The sequence below is a fragment of the Petaurus breviceps genome, unplaced genomic scaffold (genome assembly GCF_028583685.1).
Source record: "Petaurus breviceps papuanus isolate PSGF00001 unplaced genomic scaffold, PetGlider_PUasm1.0 129, whole genome shotgun sequence".
Taxonomy (NCBI): Eukaryota; Metazoa; Chordata; class Mammalia; order Diprotodontia; family Petauridae; genus Petaurus; species Petaurus breviceps.
In genome coordinates this window covers 12576352-12592798 of record NW_027185665.1, presented here as the reverse complement: position 1 = coordinate 12592798, position 16447 = coordinate 12576352, and the positions used below count along the sequence as shown (strand labels likewise).

The 16447-nt window shown below is 36.2% G+C and overlaps 1 protein-coding gene across 1 annotated transcript in view; it reads left to right on the top strand.

Annotated features, from left to right (window-relative positions):
* LOC138173606 (netrin receptor DCC) overlaps window positions 1-16447 on the top strand; it is a 1060615-nt gene that overhangs the window by 40275 nt on the left and 1003893 nt on the right. The window contains exon 3 of the mRNA XM_069103651.1: window positions 12726-13046. Within this exon, the coding sequence (XP_068959752.1) occupies window positions 12726-13046 (321 nt within the window). The remainder of the gene's footprint in view (window positions 1-12725; window positions 13047-16447) is intronic.

Below are 16447 nucleotides of genomic sequence, written 5' to 3'. Positions count from 1 at the left end.
ACCCATATACGTAAAATATAAAAGCCCCTTTTGAGTTATCAGATGTGGGTATAGTGTCAATGCTGTCCTCTTTTGAATTCATATTTAAAAATCTATATTCTTTGCTTTTCCAATTTGCTTTTGTTTATTGGCCTTTTTGCCTGACTTTTAAAGTGAATCTCTGCTTCTGGAGCACAGGGGACTCTATTCCATCCTTCCTTTGCTGGGATGTAGGGGCCTGGTTACAGACTTTGTGTTCTGTGGCCTCCTCCAATAGGGCTGTACTAGAGCACAGGTAGGCTTAGCCACTGGTGGATGCCCATCTTCCCTGGTGTCTTCCAACTCCCCTGGCTGTGCTAAGGCATGCCTGGGGTCCAGGTGTTGGCACTTGCTGGTCGCACCACCAGGGTAGCAGGATCTCCTTCTGGTCCACTGAGGTGGCTCTTGCTGGAATGCCTCCCTTCCTGCACTAGTTTCCTTCAGCCATAGCAAGAGGGACCCTTCCTTTTTATTTCCCTAGTTTTCTGAGTTAAAAGACTGCTGTACCCCTTCTGCTGGCTCCATTATTCCAGGATTTCTACTGGGGCAATATTCTCTAGGTTTGTTAAGGTTAATAAGGGAGAGATGAGAGCATTTATGATTTACTCTGCCATCTTGACTCCCAGAAGTTCAAGTAGGTGACTTTCAAACGTTTAGTCTGTTGGTTGATAGTTCCAGGAGTAGCTGTTGCCTCTGCTACAGGCCCTGAGCTTCTTCCTCACCTAACTCCCACAGACCTGAGTCCCATGATGAGAGGTTTGTGAATTGTCACTGCCATTGGTAATTCAGTCTGCTGCGGCCCACTCCTGCTTTGTTGTAGTTGGCTCTGGGACGGTGCAGACCATGTTCTCTGCAATTCCCCAATCCAGTGCATCAGGTCCTTCCCATTAACCTTCTGTGTTGTTCTGGACTGGAAATGTTCCACATTCTGTCTCCTAGTGGATTCTGCCACTCTAAAATTTGTTCAGATTCACTTTTCAGAGGTACCTGAAGGAATTTGTGGGAGAGCTCAGATGAGTCCCTGCTTTCACTATGCAATCTTGACTCTGCCTCTGACAAAGAACTATTAAACGAGGAATTAATGGCAGACAGTGTCAAATGCTACAGAAAGGTCAAGAAACCTCTGTGCTTAGAAAAGACTACGTGTTATGAAGTTATTGGTGATTTTGTAGTTAATAAAAGATACTGAGAAGGAGTGGGCAGACATGTAGGAGGAGAAACAAAATGAGGAGCCCCAGAAGAAGTGAAGAAAAAGAGAACATGTCATGTCATGTACCGTCAATGAAATTGGGGCGGTTAACCTGAAGCCTGAGAGAAGACATGCTGTATGTATATATTTACATATTTGATGATTATTATGCAGGAGAAGGTTTAATACTGTTCTTAACTGAGCAAGAAACAACTGGGATTAGTGGGTGAATGTGTCAGAAAGGCAAATATAAGCTGATTGAAAAAAAAGTTTCCAATATATCAGTTTCCTCAAAGTTGAATAGTCAAGCATGGTAGCACATGTCTATAATTCCAGTTGCAAGGGGATCTGGTGGATCATGTGTGCTTAGGAATTCTGAACTGCAGCAAGGCCAAAAGTTTTTGGGTGTTTGCACTGTTTGCCACCACTATGGTGAGCTCTTGCCAAGTATGTGTGAGAGGGTGGCAGGGAGTTGATACCAAGCTGTCTAAAGACAGGCAAACTAGCCCAGGTTATAAACAAAGGAGTTCAAAACTCCCATGTTAATCAACAAGGATATAAGGCCCATGAGTAACTCCTTCACTTCAGGCCTAGGTGAGAAAGTGTGACTCAGCTTCCAAAAAGAAAAAAAAAAGTGAAAAAGCTTCTTCTGAAAAAAAAAATGAGTATCATCGTTATGTATGTCTTTACTCAGGGACTGCATAAACACTTTTCAAATTAATATAAATAAAATTCCTGATGCATTACAGTTTGGCCTATATGACTAATGGAATTTCTTCCAACTCTAAGATTCTATGATTTCATGATCTTTTTTTCACCTTCCGATATTTTGCAAGAGCTATGCAATTTAATTCAAAAAACATTTATGAAGTGCCTAGTACATGCCAAGCTCTGAGCTAAATACTAGGGATAAAAATGAGAAAAAGAAAAAAAAGAAAAAAAATCTGCCCTCAAGGAGCTATATCAGCAATGCAATATTCACAATGCCTATGGAAATTACAGATGTGCTGATGCAATTATCCATCACAAAATATATCAGGCTTGCTATATGGGGGGATAAGCTGGAACATTTATTAAAATACCAAAAGACTGAGTCCAAAAACCAGAAAGTCAAAGCCATCAGAGTAGTTATGAAGTTGGCAGAGGTAGATAAAGTAGAAAGCACCCACGTTCTCAATCCTTTAAAACAGAACAGGCTACCTCAGGCAAAGGTCCTCCTCTCCCCACTCACAGCAACCACCCAGTGTCCAGGAAGCATGCTCCCAGCAGCTCTGGCCCCTGGCAGTCCTTAGCAGGAGTCCTTAGCAGAAATTCTGGCTGGCTCAAAAAGGGCTTCACGCCTCCACTGCCACTGCCTCTGCTGCCTCGGTCGCCGCCACTGCTAGCCACCGCAGGAACTCTGGTTTGGCTTCCGCTTCCTCTTGCTCTGCCCCTTCCTGCTATGTCAGCAAGTCCAATGGGGCATGGAAGATTTTTAAATCCCATAACCCTTACAGGAGCTTACAATCAAATGAGGGAAGACAAGATACAAAAGTAAGCCAGAAAGCAGGACAGTGGAAAATCAAGGTATATTCCACAGTTTCCATATTTCCTGGAGTTCAAATGAAGTAGTGTTGTAGATATAAAATGGAGAGTGATATGGAAAGTCCAGATCCCAGTTTTCTATAAAGGAAGACTTTGGAAGGAGTTTTGAGATCTACCCTCCAACCTTCTAATCAGAGGAAAGAAGAGAATGGAATAGTTGGGATGGTACTGAGTATCTAATTCTGAGTGAACAGAAATTTCAGGTGATCACCTTATCCTGTTTGGGGAATCATGTTCTGTGGAGTTCAAAGGAAAACAAGCTACAAATGGAAAGCGATTCCCCTCCCCCAGCGCCCACAACTCTGCACACACACACACACACACACACACACACACAAACACACACACAGTCTCATGTTTTTTTCTCAGTTAAATATATCTACTTCCAACCAGATAAAACGGATCCAAATCAAAGGTAATCATAATCAAGGAAAGCATGCAGGAAAATATTAGTTTTCAGGTGGGTATAGATTATGCACAATTGTAAAATATATATTAAACATGGCCACATGAATAAACAAAGTTAACCAAAAGTCAAACTTTGCCCAAACTTGCATGACAGTTTGGAATTTTTTCCTGCTATCCTGTGTAAGAATCAAGGGACAAATACCAAACAAGACTAATTCCTCAGATTTCATTGTCTTTCATTATGGTAGTGTAGCACCAAAGTAATATTTACATCTCCCACAATCACTATAAAGACTGTGACTATAAGTATTGCATGACATTCGATCACAAAATATACCAAACTCTCCAGATAGAGATAGAACTGAAAGAATTATTTAGATACCAGAAAACCAAATCCCAAAACCAGTAAGCTGATTCCATCATAGTACCAAAGATATTCAGAAGCCATAATAACACTGAGAGCCACAGCATCCTTCAGCCTTCCCACAAGCCAATACAAGATCAATATTTACTCACAAAAATCTCAATCTCCTTGCCTGAGCTCCTCTGTCCCCCACTGTCTGGCTAGTTCTAAACCAGCTTCATATATATATATATTTAATAGGCTATTTTTTCTCTCTGATTAAGTCCCTTTTGATTTTTTTTGTTTTTAATTTTACATCTAATTTATAGAAAATCTCTTAAATTCCTTTCTATCAGTAAATTCTGTTTGGGTACTCTGTGGCTTTGTTAAAAGGGCATGACTGACTACTTTGGAGACTACAGCAGTGGCCGCCATCTTATACATTGTCATTTTTCCTCTCTACTGTTTTTCCAGCACTATGGCCATTTTCAAGTCCCCCCCAAGGCTTCAATAATCTTGTCATAATAAGCCTCAGATTCTTTTACATTATTTTCTAATGTGGTCTTAATGTCCTGATTTTGTTTCCTAAATGAAATGGTAAAATGTAATATTTCAGTGACTAAATTTATTTTTTAAAACTGTTCAATTATTTACAGTATTTTGAATATGTTAAGTACACCTTCAGGGATGGCCTGATGGAATGCTATAAAATTGCTTCTTCTACAGTGAGAATTATTGATACAAAATGCTTGGAAAAGATGCTAGATTGTCTTGACACAGTCAGAGATGGAGTTGGAATGTTTAAAAGTAAGCACAGATTAAGCAGCACATCAAAGTTTATCTTTTAAGTGTTAATTTTGTGTCTGGCCCAGGGAATGATAACCTAAAGGTCAGTCCAAGTTACCTGTTGAGCTGAAAAATCCCATTAGGTTTCACCTCATATCAAATAAAAGAATCACAAGGTGGTGCTATGATTTGGTTCTGGAAGCAGCAAAAGGATAAGGAGTTGTTAGCACCTTCCATGATCCCTTCCTTTATCACTCTTCTCTACCATAGGATTTAGCTAGAGGACACTCAAGAAGCTGGCTATGGCAGAAACTTCTTGCCCTAAATGTCTCAGATCTCTACAATGCTACCATTGCTTTGTGGATGATGCCCATGTGCTCAGAACACTTGCTTCCAAGTTTCCATGTGAATGTGGAGAAAAATTTTTGAGGGGATTGATACTTGAACCACATATCTTGTATCTGTATTTAGAGTTCTGCTATCAACCTTGTAAGGAAAAGAGGACAAGAAGTGCCTTTGTGCCAAGAATAAATCAGGATCAGTAACCTCCCACTTACAGATATTTAGTCATGTTAAAATTAACGGATCCTGAATCAAAACTCACTTTTTTTTCTCACTAGTATTTGGATTGTAGACTTTCTGGAATTCCTCTTCTGTATCAGTTTGGCAGAGACAAGTAATTTGAGCCATATGTATGTTTTACTCCCTGAGTCCCCAGTTGTTTTTCCTGAGCCTTGGACTTTTCTAAAAAGTGAATAACTCAGAAGTCATCCTTCTATTTTTCCTCTGAATTGTCTTTTGGGGTTTGTATTTCTAAGCTTCCTTGCTGGCATCATTTACTAGTTCTTTAAAAGGTAAAAAAAGATTCATATTTCCATTCTAGATGAATGACCATTCAAATTACTTAAACTCATAATTCAAAAAGACATTTCTGTATTGTGGAAACAGGAGATTTTGGAGTTATGAACCTATTTTGGAGGCCTAATCTTTCTAAACTTGAGCAAATTACATTTTTTCTCTGAGATACACTCATCTGTAAAATGAATTTAGTAATACTTGCCATGTGTATTTCACAAAGTCGTTGTGAGGAAAGCTTTTTAAACTTAAAAAGGAATATCTATCCATATTACCTATCTATGTATCCATCTATCATCTACCACAGTTCAACTGAAATCTGAATAAGCTTAAGCAAAGTTTCCGGTGACATGTAGAACTAGGTAGAGAAATAAGGAGGTTGTGGAAAGAAGAGTTCTGTCACATGCCCACATGGGCATTTCTTTCCAATACCTATCCCAGCATTTGCAGGTCCTTTGTGATTACCATGAAAGTAACATGAGGACTCCTCCTACGCCATTGCCCTATGTCGTTCCTGTAGGGTTTTTGGTGTGACTGTCCTCAAGTTTTTGTTGTTTTTGTTTTTGTTTTTTGTAGGTAGTTAACTCTCCCTTCTTTCATGCTTAAAATTATCTTTAAAGTTGCTATAAAATAATAGGAGATGCCTTCTGATGACTTCATGAAGATGGAAGGGCAGTGTAGTGACAAGAGTCTAGACGTGGGGACAGAAGACTTGACGGAAGTTCTGCCCTTGCTATTTATTTTCTTCCTGTCTTTGGAAATTTCTCTTCTTTGGGCCAGAGTTTCTTCACATGTGAAATAATGGAAATGTACTATACCTGTTACTCTCACTTTTATTTTTTTGGTGAACGACTTTCAACCATAGCAGCAGAAGCAGAGGCAACAATCACAACAATAAAACATGTCACGAAACCCAAGGGTGATAATATGCTATTCATAATACTCTTTTTGAATTAGGTATTATGTGTTTACAATAACTACAGTTATAACCTTTCCTCTCAAAAACTTCAAATTGTACAAATTTACAATACTTCAAACATGTACATGCTTATTAAAGATGATGTATGTATGTACGTATATATATACACACACATACATATGCCTACATATATATCTTAATGGATAAATTATTTATTGCTTATGGTGTAACTAAATAAATTTGAGTATAAGTTCCTCATATTGTCATCATAAACCTCCAGAACACTGTGAACTATGAAAACCAGTTTACTACTTGGAGTTGTGAACTAATCCAACCATTTTGGAGGGCAATTTGGAACTATGCCAAAATGACTATAAAAGTGTGCATACCCTTTGATCCAGCAATACCATTTCTAGGCCTGTATCCCAAAGAGATCACAAAAATGGAAAAAGGACCCAATGCACAAAACATATTTATAGCTGCTCTTTTTGTGGTGGCAAAGAATTTAAAATTGAGAGGATACTCATCAATTGGGGAATGACTGAGCACCATGTAGTATATGAATGTAATAGAATACTATTGTGCTATAAAAAATGATGAGCAAGCAGCCTTCAGAAAAACTTGGAAAGACTTATATGCTCTAATGCTAAGTGAGGGGAGCAGAACCAGGAGAACATTGTGCACAGTTATAGCCATAGTGTGTGGTGACTAACTTTGATAGATGTAGTTCTTTTCAGCAATGAAAGGTTCCAAGACAACTCCAAAAGGCTCATGATGGAAAATACTATCCACATGCAGAGGAAAAATTATGGAGTTTGAATGCAGATCAGAGTGTACTATTTGCTCTCTTTCTTTTGTTCTATTTTGTTTCTTCTTTCTTATAATTTATTCCATTGGTTATAATTCTTTTTTACAACATGACTAATGTGAAAATATGTTTAATATGAATGTTGAGCCTATATCACATTGCATGCTATATTCAGGAAGGGGGAAGAAAAGGAGGGGGAGAAAATTTAAAACTCAAAATCTTGTGAAACAGAATGTTGTGAACTAATTTTTTTTTAAAACACCTTACTAGACGCTCTCAATACCCTTTTTAACTGTACTACCAGATGTTTCCTGTTTTATTTTTTTAATTAAAGTTCAATTAACATCACTAAAACCTTTGCTCAAGTGTATGTGGACCAAGATTCACCATTCACAAATTTCTTCTGAGCACTTTAAATATATATGAAGGACTCTTTTGATCTTAAAGAGAAATCGCTACCTTGGTTGAGATTTCCAGTATGTACAATGGTTTGGGGAGATTGTGGTTAGGAGAGGAGAGAAGGGAAAGGATTGTCTTTATTATCGCCAACTATCCATTCCACAGTGATATTTGGAATTTGTTTGATCTTGAGGTATTTATATAGCATTTTCCAGGACCCATTCATGTACTTCTTTTGTCCTTTCTTAGCTTTTTTTTTAATCTTTCATTTGTTACTCTGATATTATACAACTGAATATTTTATATTTGGGGACTTGAGGATGTATTCTTAGCTCCATATGCTTTTAGCTTAGCTTGAAACCTTAGAGAATATGCTGTACTTTATAAAACCCACCTTAATACTTGTCTTTGTGACAAAGTATCCTTTGAAATGAACAAGAAGTAGATAAGGCGGGCAAACGCCAGGGGACTCTGACTGGTAGAAACATTCTTCTTTTTCTTTTGATCTTTGGGTGAATTACTGGAGCACATAAAGATATTTTCCTCTAGCTCTAGGTGCTTTATTAACATAAATTTGGAAGAAACTAATGCTTTGAGGCATTATCATAGAAGGTTATTTATACAAGGAAAACTCAAAACAAAGATATAAATATCTCCTCCAGATTCACCTGAAAGTTTAATCTCCTGCCTATATCCTCATTAGGCAATCTAGTCAAGAAGAAAACAATTTCTTTTTTGCTTAAAAATAATGTTGCAAAAATTATAAATAAAATAATAACTATATTAGTGGAAAGTTCCCACCACTCCTTATGCTCACTATTTCAGTCTCAATCAGAATTGGCACTCACAGGTCATGTTCTGAAATACTCAATGATTTCTGCAGACCATAGAGGAAATTTCAAATGTAATCTTGCATATAATGTCTTTTAAATGATGTCTTTATATTTTAGGAAGGTGAACTAAATGACAATAAAAAGTTTCATTTTGTGAGTCTAGGAGAAACTGCAGAAATTTCCCCTACCAGAGATGCTATTTTTCATTAAATTGAGGCTTAATACCCCTTAATTTGCACTTGAGTTAGGCAAGATAAAATATTTTCTTTCCAAAGATCCTTTAGCGGAGCTCTCCTGACTTTAAGCCTAAAAACTTGAGAGCTGTCCAGTGCTGAACAAATCTTATAAAAGAGATGTATGTCCTTTAAAACAACAACAAAAAAATGATGGGGGGGGTGGAATAATGTGGTAGTTGAAGGAGAACTATTTATCTATAATTAGGATATAAACTCTGATGTTTAACCTAAAAGGATAAGTGTCCTAGGCAGTTGCATAGTGACATTTTCAAATCCATTTTTCATGGTACAAATTCTGAAAGCTTTTCTATCATTTGCTGAATAAGGTAATCTCTTGTATGTGAATTATCTTAAAGATTTTGCTGAAAGACCTAACTTCTTTCACCTCTCCAAAATTCCTATTGCTTACTTCTTGTGCTACCATTTATTACTCATATGATCTAAATCTAAAAAAGATTTCAGATATCATTTAGGCTAACCCCTTCATTTTACAACTATTCTAAAACTCTTTTGTGGTGACTATATGGATAATTGATTTAAAAGACAAAAGGATTTTATACTTCATATAGACCAGCTCACTCATTTTAGAAATTAGAAAAAGGGTCAAAGTAGTTAAGAGGCTATGGATATTTGGATCCAGTAAGGCCTTGGCAAAAATGCAAGACTGGTAATATTTTATGTTATCATTTTTCTTCCCTTCTTGGTCTTCCATTGCTTCCTGCTGGCACTTGGATGTTCTAAAGGGCAGGCCATTCCTCTCTTATTCTCTTTACTCAGTTCCCAGTTGAATTATTCTCAGACACAAGAATTATTAGCTGCTGCTCTACTTGGTGGAATACCACCTTAGATATCCTAAGCAACATGAGGGCATTGAATTCCTGGGGCCTAATGTCAAGGAAATGGCACAAGAGATGAACTTTATCTTTTTCACTGTGTTTACTTAGGGTTTGTCCTGCTTAAGTTCATTTTTCCTCTAGTCTGTCACAGAAGAAACTAAATTTATTGTGAGAGTTCTTTCTTCCTTCTTCCATTTCTGAGCTGAGAGAGGTTACTTAGGCAGAGGTGCCATTTCCTTGAAACTATATAATCTAAATGTGGCTGTTAAAAGAAGAACAAATAGCTCCAATTGTAAATGAACTGTATTAAAGGAATGTTAATCTTTATTTAACTTCCCTAAGTTCCACACTTGCAGCTCTGCAAACTGTCATAACCTCCCTGCTTCAGACTAAGTGGATTATTTACTTGTGATAATGGGCACATAGACTCATTAACATGCTGTCATAAACAGCTGTGTGGAAATGTATTGTGCATTCTGTCACATAAATAAGGTGTCCAACATAAAGTTGTGGTCTAAAAATGCATCTTAGAGAGAACAAAAAAAATAAATGCTTTTTTTTAAATACAGACAATCTTAATCAGAAGTTTCTTTTTTATTAATACTACTTTCATGAAAGTTGTGGACACTTGTCAGGTGAGTTGCCCTGATATGGGAGGAATTCAGAACTTGGCTTTCTTCTGCATTTTTTTTCAACTGGCACAGTCTGGTTTTAATGTCTATTACATTGGTTTCCTTTGTATGGTAAAGTAGGAGACCATATGGACAAGGAGCAAACAATAGACATAATCTGCCTGGATTTCATTAGAGCTTTTGAATGTGCTCCATGTACCAGTCTTATCCACAAGCTAATAATCTTGGATGCTTAGAGCTGGAAGGGGTCTTAGAGTCATTAGTTATCAAATGCCTTCATGTTCCATAGGAGGAAAGTAAGGCCCAGGTGATCTTAAATGACTTACTCAAAGACACGTTGTCAGGGCTAGTAATAAAGTCAGGTGCTCTTTCTACAGGGAAATGAGATTATCCATAATTAGATGGAACAAGCCCTAATAATACTGCCAATTCCAATTGTACAGTACTAGTGTCCACAATAGTAAGTACTGTTGGTCTGGGGTTATTTAATAGCTTTACCAATGGTTTCAGTGATTAAAATGAAGCTTTCTAGGTTTGTAGCTAATCTCAGTTTTTTGTCAGGTTGCAGATACTCTTTTGGATGAAAAACATGACATATGGTTAGCTAGGTAAAAAAAATAGTAGTCCATAATAATTCATAAATTTCATAGTGCAAAAGTGCAGTTGTCAACATTAGGGGCACAAATAATACACTAAAAAAAAATATATATATATACAATGGGAAGAGGGTGACTTGTTAGGGAACACTATGAACTCAAAATGGATCCCAAAATGGATTAACCATGATCTGCTATTTTTTTTTCTTTCCAATATGATGTGGAACTGAAAAAGACTAATAATGTAGATAAATTTCTATCAAACACATTAATTACAGAACTATGTTGGTTGCTTCAACAATTAGTACTGGATCTCATGGAGTTTGTATTTTACTGAGTGTATATAATGTGTTTTTTATAACACATTATAAAAAAAATGAGACCTAATAGGTTTATCCAAAGTTGCAAAGACAGTAAGGGTATAAAGCAATTTACATTGCAAATCCCTCAAACTTAAATATACCACTTAACCTCTCTAAGCCTCAGTTTCCTCATCTGTAAAATGAGAATAAGAAAAATACCTAAACTACTCAGAGATTTTGTGAAAAAAATTACAAACCGTAAAGATCTATATAACTTGCACATATATAATACCATTTTTCTTGATCAATTTTTCATTTATTGGATAACTTAGGTATGTAGTTACACCTATGTTTATATGATTTTAAAAAATAATAAATTTATTTTTAGTTTTCAGCATTCATTTTCCCTAAGATTTTTAGTTCCAAAATTTTTTCCCCATCCCTACCCTCCCACCACCCCAAGACAGCATGAAATCTGATACAAGCTAAACACACACACACACACATATATATATATATATGTATATATATATATATTCATATTAAACATATTTTCACATTCATCATGTTGTAAAGAAGAGTTAGAACCAATGGGAGAAACCATCAAAAGAGAAAGAGAGAAATAGAGAGAGCAAGCAAATAGTATGCTTTGATCTGCATTTACACTCTATAGTTCTTTTTTTCTGAATGTGGATAGAATGTTCCACCCTGAATCATTTGGAGTTGTCTTAGATCCTTCCATTGCCAAGCAAAGAAGACCATACCAGTGTCATTGCACAATGTTGCTGTTATTGTGTAATTATTCTTCTGGTTCTACTCACTTCACTTAGCATCAGTTTATGTAAGTCTTTCCACGTTTTTCTGAAGTCTGCCTGCTCATCATTTCTTATGGAACAATAGTATCCCATTACATTTATATACCACAAATTGTTCAGCCATTCTCCAATTGATGGGTATCCACTCAACTTTCAAATCTTGGAAACTATAAAAAGAGTGGCTAATAATAATTTTGTACATGTGGATCCTTTTCCCATTTGTATGCTCTCTTTGGGAAACAAGACGTCAAGTGGTATTGCTGGATTAAAGGGTATACATAGAGTGGTTTTCCTTTGGGCATAGTTCGAAATTGCTATCAAGAATGGTTGGATCAGTTCACAACTCCACCAACAATATGTTATTATTCCAATTTCCCCCCATCTTCTCCAAAATTTCTCATTTTTCTGTTTTCTCATGTTTGCCAATCTGATAGGTGTGATATGGTACCTCAGATTTGTTTTGATTTGCATTTTGCTAATCAATAGTAACTTAGAGCATTTTATATGACTATAGATAGCTTTAATTTCTTCCTCTGAAAACTGCCTGTTCATATGCTTTGACCATTTATCATTTGGGGAATGATTCATATTGTTATAAATTTGATTCATTTCACCAGAGACACTGGTTGTAAATTTTTCCCCCAGTTTTTTGCTTCCCTCCTAATCTTGGTTGCATTGACTTTATTTGTGCAAAAAAATTACAATTTAATGTAATCAAAATTATATATTTTGTATTTCATTTTATTCTCTATCTCTTGTTTGGTTATAAATTCTCCTATTCTCCATAAATCTGAAAGGTAAACTATTACTTGCTCTCCCAGTGTACTTAAATTATCAGCCTTTATATCTAATGCATCTATGCATTTTGACTTCATCTTGATATGATGTAAAATGTTGATATATGCTTGTTTGAATTCTTGACTTTTGTATTATTTTTTTCTTTTTCAAATATTTCATTTGATTTACTAGCATCTGTTATGGACACATTTTTCTCCTTGATTACAAAAAATATGTATATTTTTTAAATATTTACATTTTGGGGACATATTGACTATTAGCCATGGTACCAAATAGAGATCCAATAGGACCAACTATATGTTTCGCTATTACAAATATTTTCTGATATCTGCATCAGTAAAATCATTTCCCTCTTTTTCCCATTCTAGGTTCCCAGATTAAGAGTTTTACATCCCTCCGGTTCCTCTCAGAGCCTTCTGATGCTGTTACCATGAGGGGAGGTAGTGTGCTTCTGAACTGCTCAGCAGAATCTGACAAAGGAGCTCCAGTTATCAAGTGGAAGAAGGATGGTGCCCACTTAGCCCTAGCAATGGATGAACGGAAACAGCAACTGGCAAATGGCTCCCTGTTAATACAAAATATAGTCCACTCTAGGCACCATAAACCAGATGAGGGTCTATACCAGTGTGAAGCATCGCTAGGAGATTATGGGGCAATCATCAGTCGAACAGCTAAAGTTTCAGTAGCAGGTAGGTGACTTTCTTCTTTCTATGGTTTTGGAGGTCCAAGAAGAATTTTTGCAGAACTTTTGATAGTTTTTACAATATGGGGGAAAATAAAGAAATACATGTTTGGCCTGTCATGTTCATTGTTTCTTCTCAAATAAAATCTGACAGGGAAGAAAGTTTTAAACAAAGTATTTTGCTAGATAGACTAGTTTTCATCTTAAGGGTTTTTGAGGCTTATTTTAATAATAACTGTGGTAATGAAGGTATTTACAGAAATCTCAATAAAGAGATAAAGGGTGGAGATTTCCACTAGTCTGAAGAATCCTTACAAATACTCTAATGATGGGCAATATTTTGACTAAAGATCTGGATGACAGGATGATTTATTTCTCTTTTTCTTCTTATATGGAAGATTTGCAGTAACATAGACACAGCCAACAACACATTAAAATTCCTGGAATATGCAATCTGCTGCTATTTCTGTCATACCTTTTCTTGTTAGAGGGCAGCTCATAATTATCTCTATTGGGCACTGCAGTGTCAGGCCAACAAGGAGATGAATCACTCTTTGGCCAGTGTTTCTATAATGAAGTTGTGTTCACCTGAAGTTAGACTTTAATTTTTGTCTGGTGCACAAAAAGGCACTAACTGGGCCAACACAGGAATAAAAGGAATGAATTGAGTTCAGGGAAGTAAATGGCTATCTTCAGCTAACCTTATATTCTAGTTCTCATTATGCATGTTGGCCCATTTGCAACAGGATAATAACATTACATGTGGTTGCTTTAAATTGGGTTTATCTCCAACTGCTTAAACAGTAACAACTCCTAGAAGACAGTTGGGAATTAAAATCCTTAACTTCAGTACCCAGGCCAGATCCACACTTCAAACTACCAATTATTGCTTTGGTATTATGTTTCTGCTTTTTCATTCACTGTCTCCCACATTCGTACCCTCTGAAAAAGGCAGCCTGATAATAATTCACTTTCTCTAGAACACAATCAGTGGAGAGAAAATGATGGTTCCATTAGTTAATATTAAAACAATGGCAATGACAACAACAATATATTTTAATAAATTTTAATAAATAGTGACATTTATATAGTACCATGGCATTTGTCAACTGCTTTGCATACATTATCTTTTTTTATCTACATAGTGGAGATGTAAGCTAGGGGATATTATTGTCATCATTTTATATATGAAGAAACAGAGACTTAGATATAGATGGTAAGTGTCCTCCCTGGGATGGCCTGAAATAGATTTAAAATCAGATCTTCTTGATTTCAAGTCTAGTGTTCTATATCCTACACCACCAAGCTACCTAGAATAATCAAATAAGCTATCTTCTGGCACTAGAAGGAAAAAAATGAATAGGATTGTGTGTGAACCCTCTCCCTAACACTTATCTAAGCCAACATGTGACCCTATTTCCACTTTTTCTTTTCTCATGTGCCCTAGCTATTCTTTTAAATGTAATTTCATTTGTACACAAATCCTACCCATTAATTTCTGTAGCCTCCTTACAGCAGACTCACTTGGATTATTAATGGTAAAGAAGAGTGAGTACACAACATATGTGTAAAGGGCAAGTATAGGGATGAGTGGAAATGAAAGGCAAGGCTCCAGTCCAGCTTATTTCTATGAGTGAGGGGTGTCTTCCTCCTGAATGATGAGCAGAATGTGTAGAAAGGACTGAAAATGTGTATTAATGATGACCTGTCCAAGTGATATGCATGAGGGGTTACCGAGAAATGCCCAGAAGGAGGTGAGGAATACTACAATCACATTCCTCCACTCCCACTCCATCCAGTTTCCTGTTCTCTTAGATCTCTCTGATCAGTTATCCATGATGCCTGAATATCTCTGCTAAACAGAATGAATTTGGGCAGCTGTTTAATGCCAACATCAAAAAGCAAATCAGGATCTTATATCACATAAGAATGTCCTGATGTGGGGTTGATATGGTTTCATGCTTACTGCAATCGAGATTCAGTTTTTTATGGGCCTCTCTTTCAAAGACAGAAATGTATAAAGGTTGCATTCCTGCAAGATATTAAAATAAAAAGGCTTGGGCTATAGTATTCTATGCAAAGGGAGGGTAAAGTATTCAGCCATTGAGTTACAATCTCATCTTAGATTATATCATTTGGAGGCAATAGGGCTGTTCACAGCAGTTTAGATGTTCACTATGTTGTTTAGAAACACAGCATTCATCAATGTTATACGTGCAGAGGTTAAGCCTGTCAAACTACTGGAATGTAGGAGGAATGGGTGGAGGTGGTGGGATAGATTTTCCTCAAAAAAACAAACAAACTACTGGTCTAATTTAATCTCAGTTTAAGGCATTCGCAGTTAATAAATGACTAATAGGTGACAGCCAGATTTGCTCTGGACAAACTGCCCTAATGTGTGAAAATTGCACAACATAACGTTTTAGGGGTGGCTAGGTGGCACAGTGAGTAGAGCACCAGCTCTGGAATCAGGAGGACCTCAGTTCAAATTCATCCTAAAACATTTAACACTTACTAGTAGTGTGACCTTGGGCAAGTCACTTAACCCCAACTGCCCTCCAAAAAGCAAAAAAAAAAATAATAAAACCTTTTTAAAGTCTGCTTTTAAAATCTTGTAATAGACTATTTTCTACTTGAACTTTCTAATTTTTTTAATCAAATAAACGTGACAAGTGAAATCTGTCTTTAATCAGTCAACATATTTTATGCAGAGAACTTGCCATGTGCTCTTCATACAATTTTCTAGGAATTTCTGAAGAGCTCTGCAGAATCTGACATTCAGTATTTGCAAAAGTGCACTTGGCTGAAGTGGGAACAAGAGCAGTGAAGAGAACCAGAGAGCTGCCTCCTAGTGTAACATCTTATTCAAAGATGCAATATAACATGTTGCCTACTATTTATGCACCACTTAATTGGGCAGTGTACCAACATAGACAGCATGAGCTTTTAAATCTCCTATCATATGAATCAGAAGCAGTGTAACCCATGATTTGCGACCCATAAACAGAAATAAATAGTTCTGATTAAGATGATAAAATGGGACAGGCAGCATGACTTAGAGAAAAACAAAAAAATAAAGACTTCTCTTTTTTCCCCTTAGCTTGGGTCACTCTAATTACTTGGGGTCACTGTACATCAGATAATGGTTGAATTAATTCATTTTTTTTTCCTTATGAGAATTTGTTGGATTTGTTTGTCACATGTATGAGTCCATAGATTTTTTAATCTATCTATCTATCTATCTATCTATCTATCTATCTATCTATCTATCTATCTATCTATCTATCTATCTCTATATCTATCTATCTAATCTATCTACAATCAAAAAAGCTAGAAGTATATATATATATATATATATATATATATATATGATATTTATATATGATATAAAATCAAATGACTAAAATA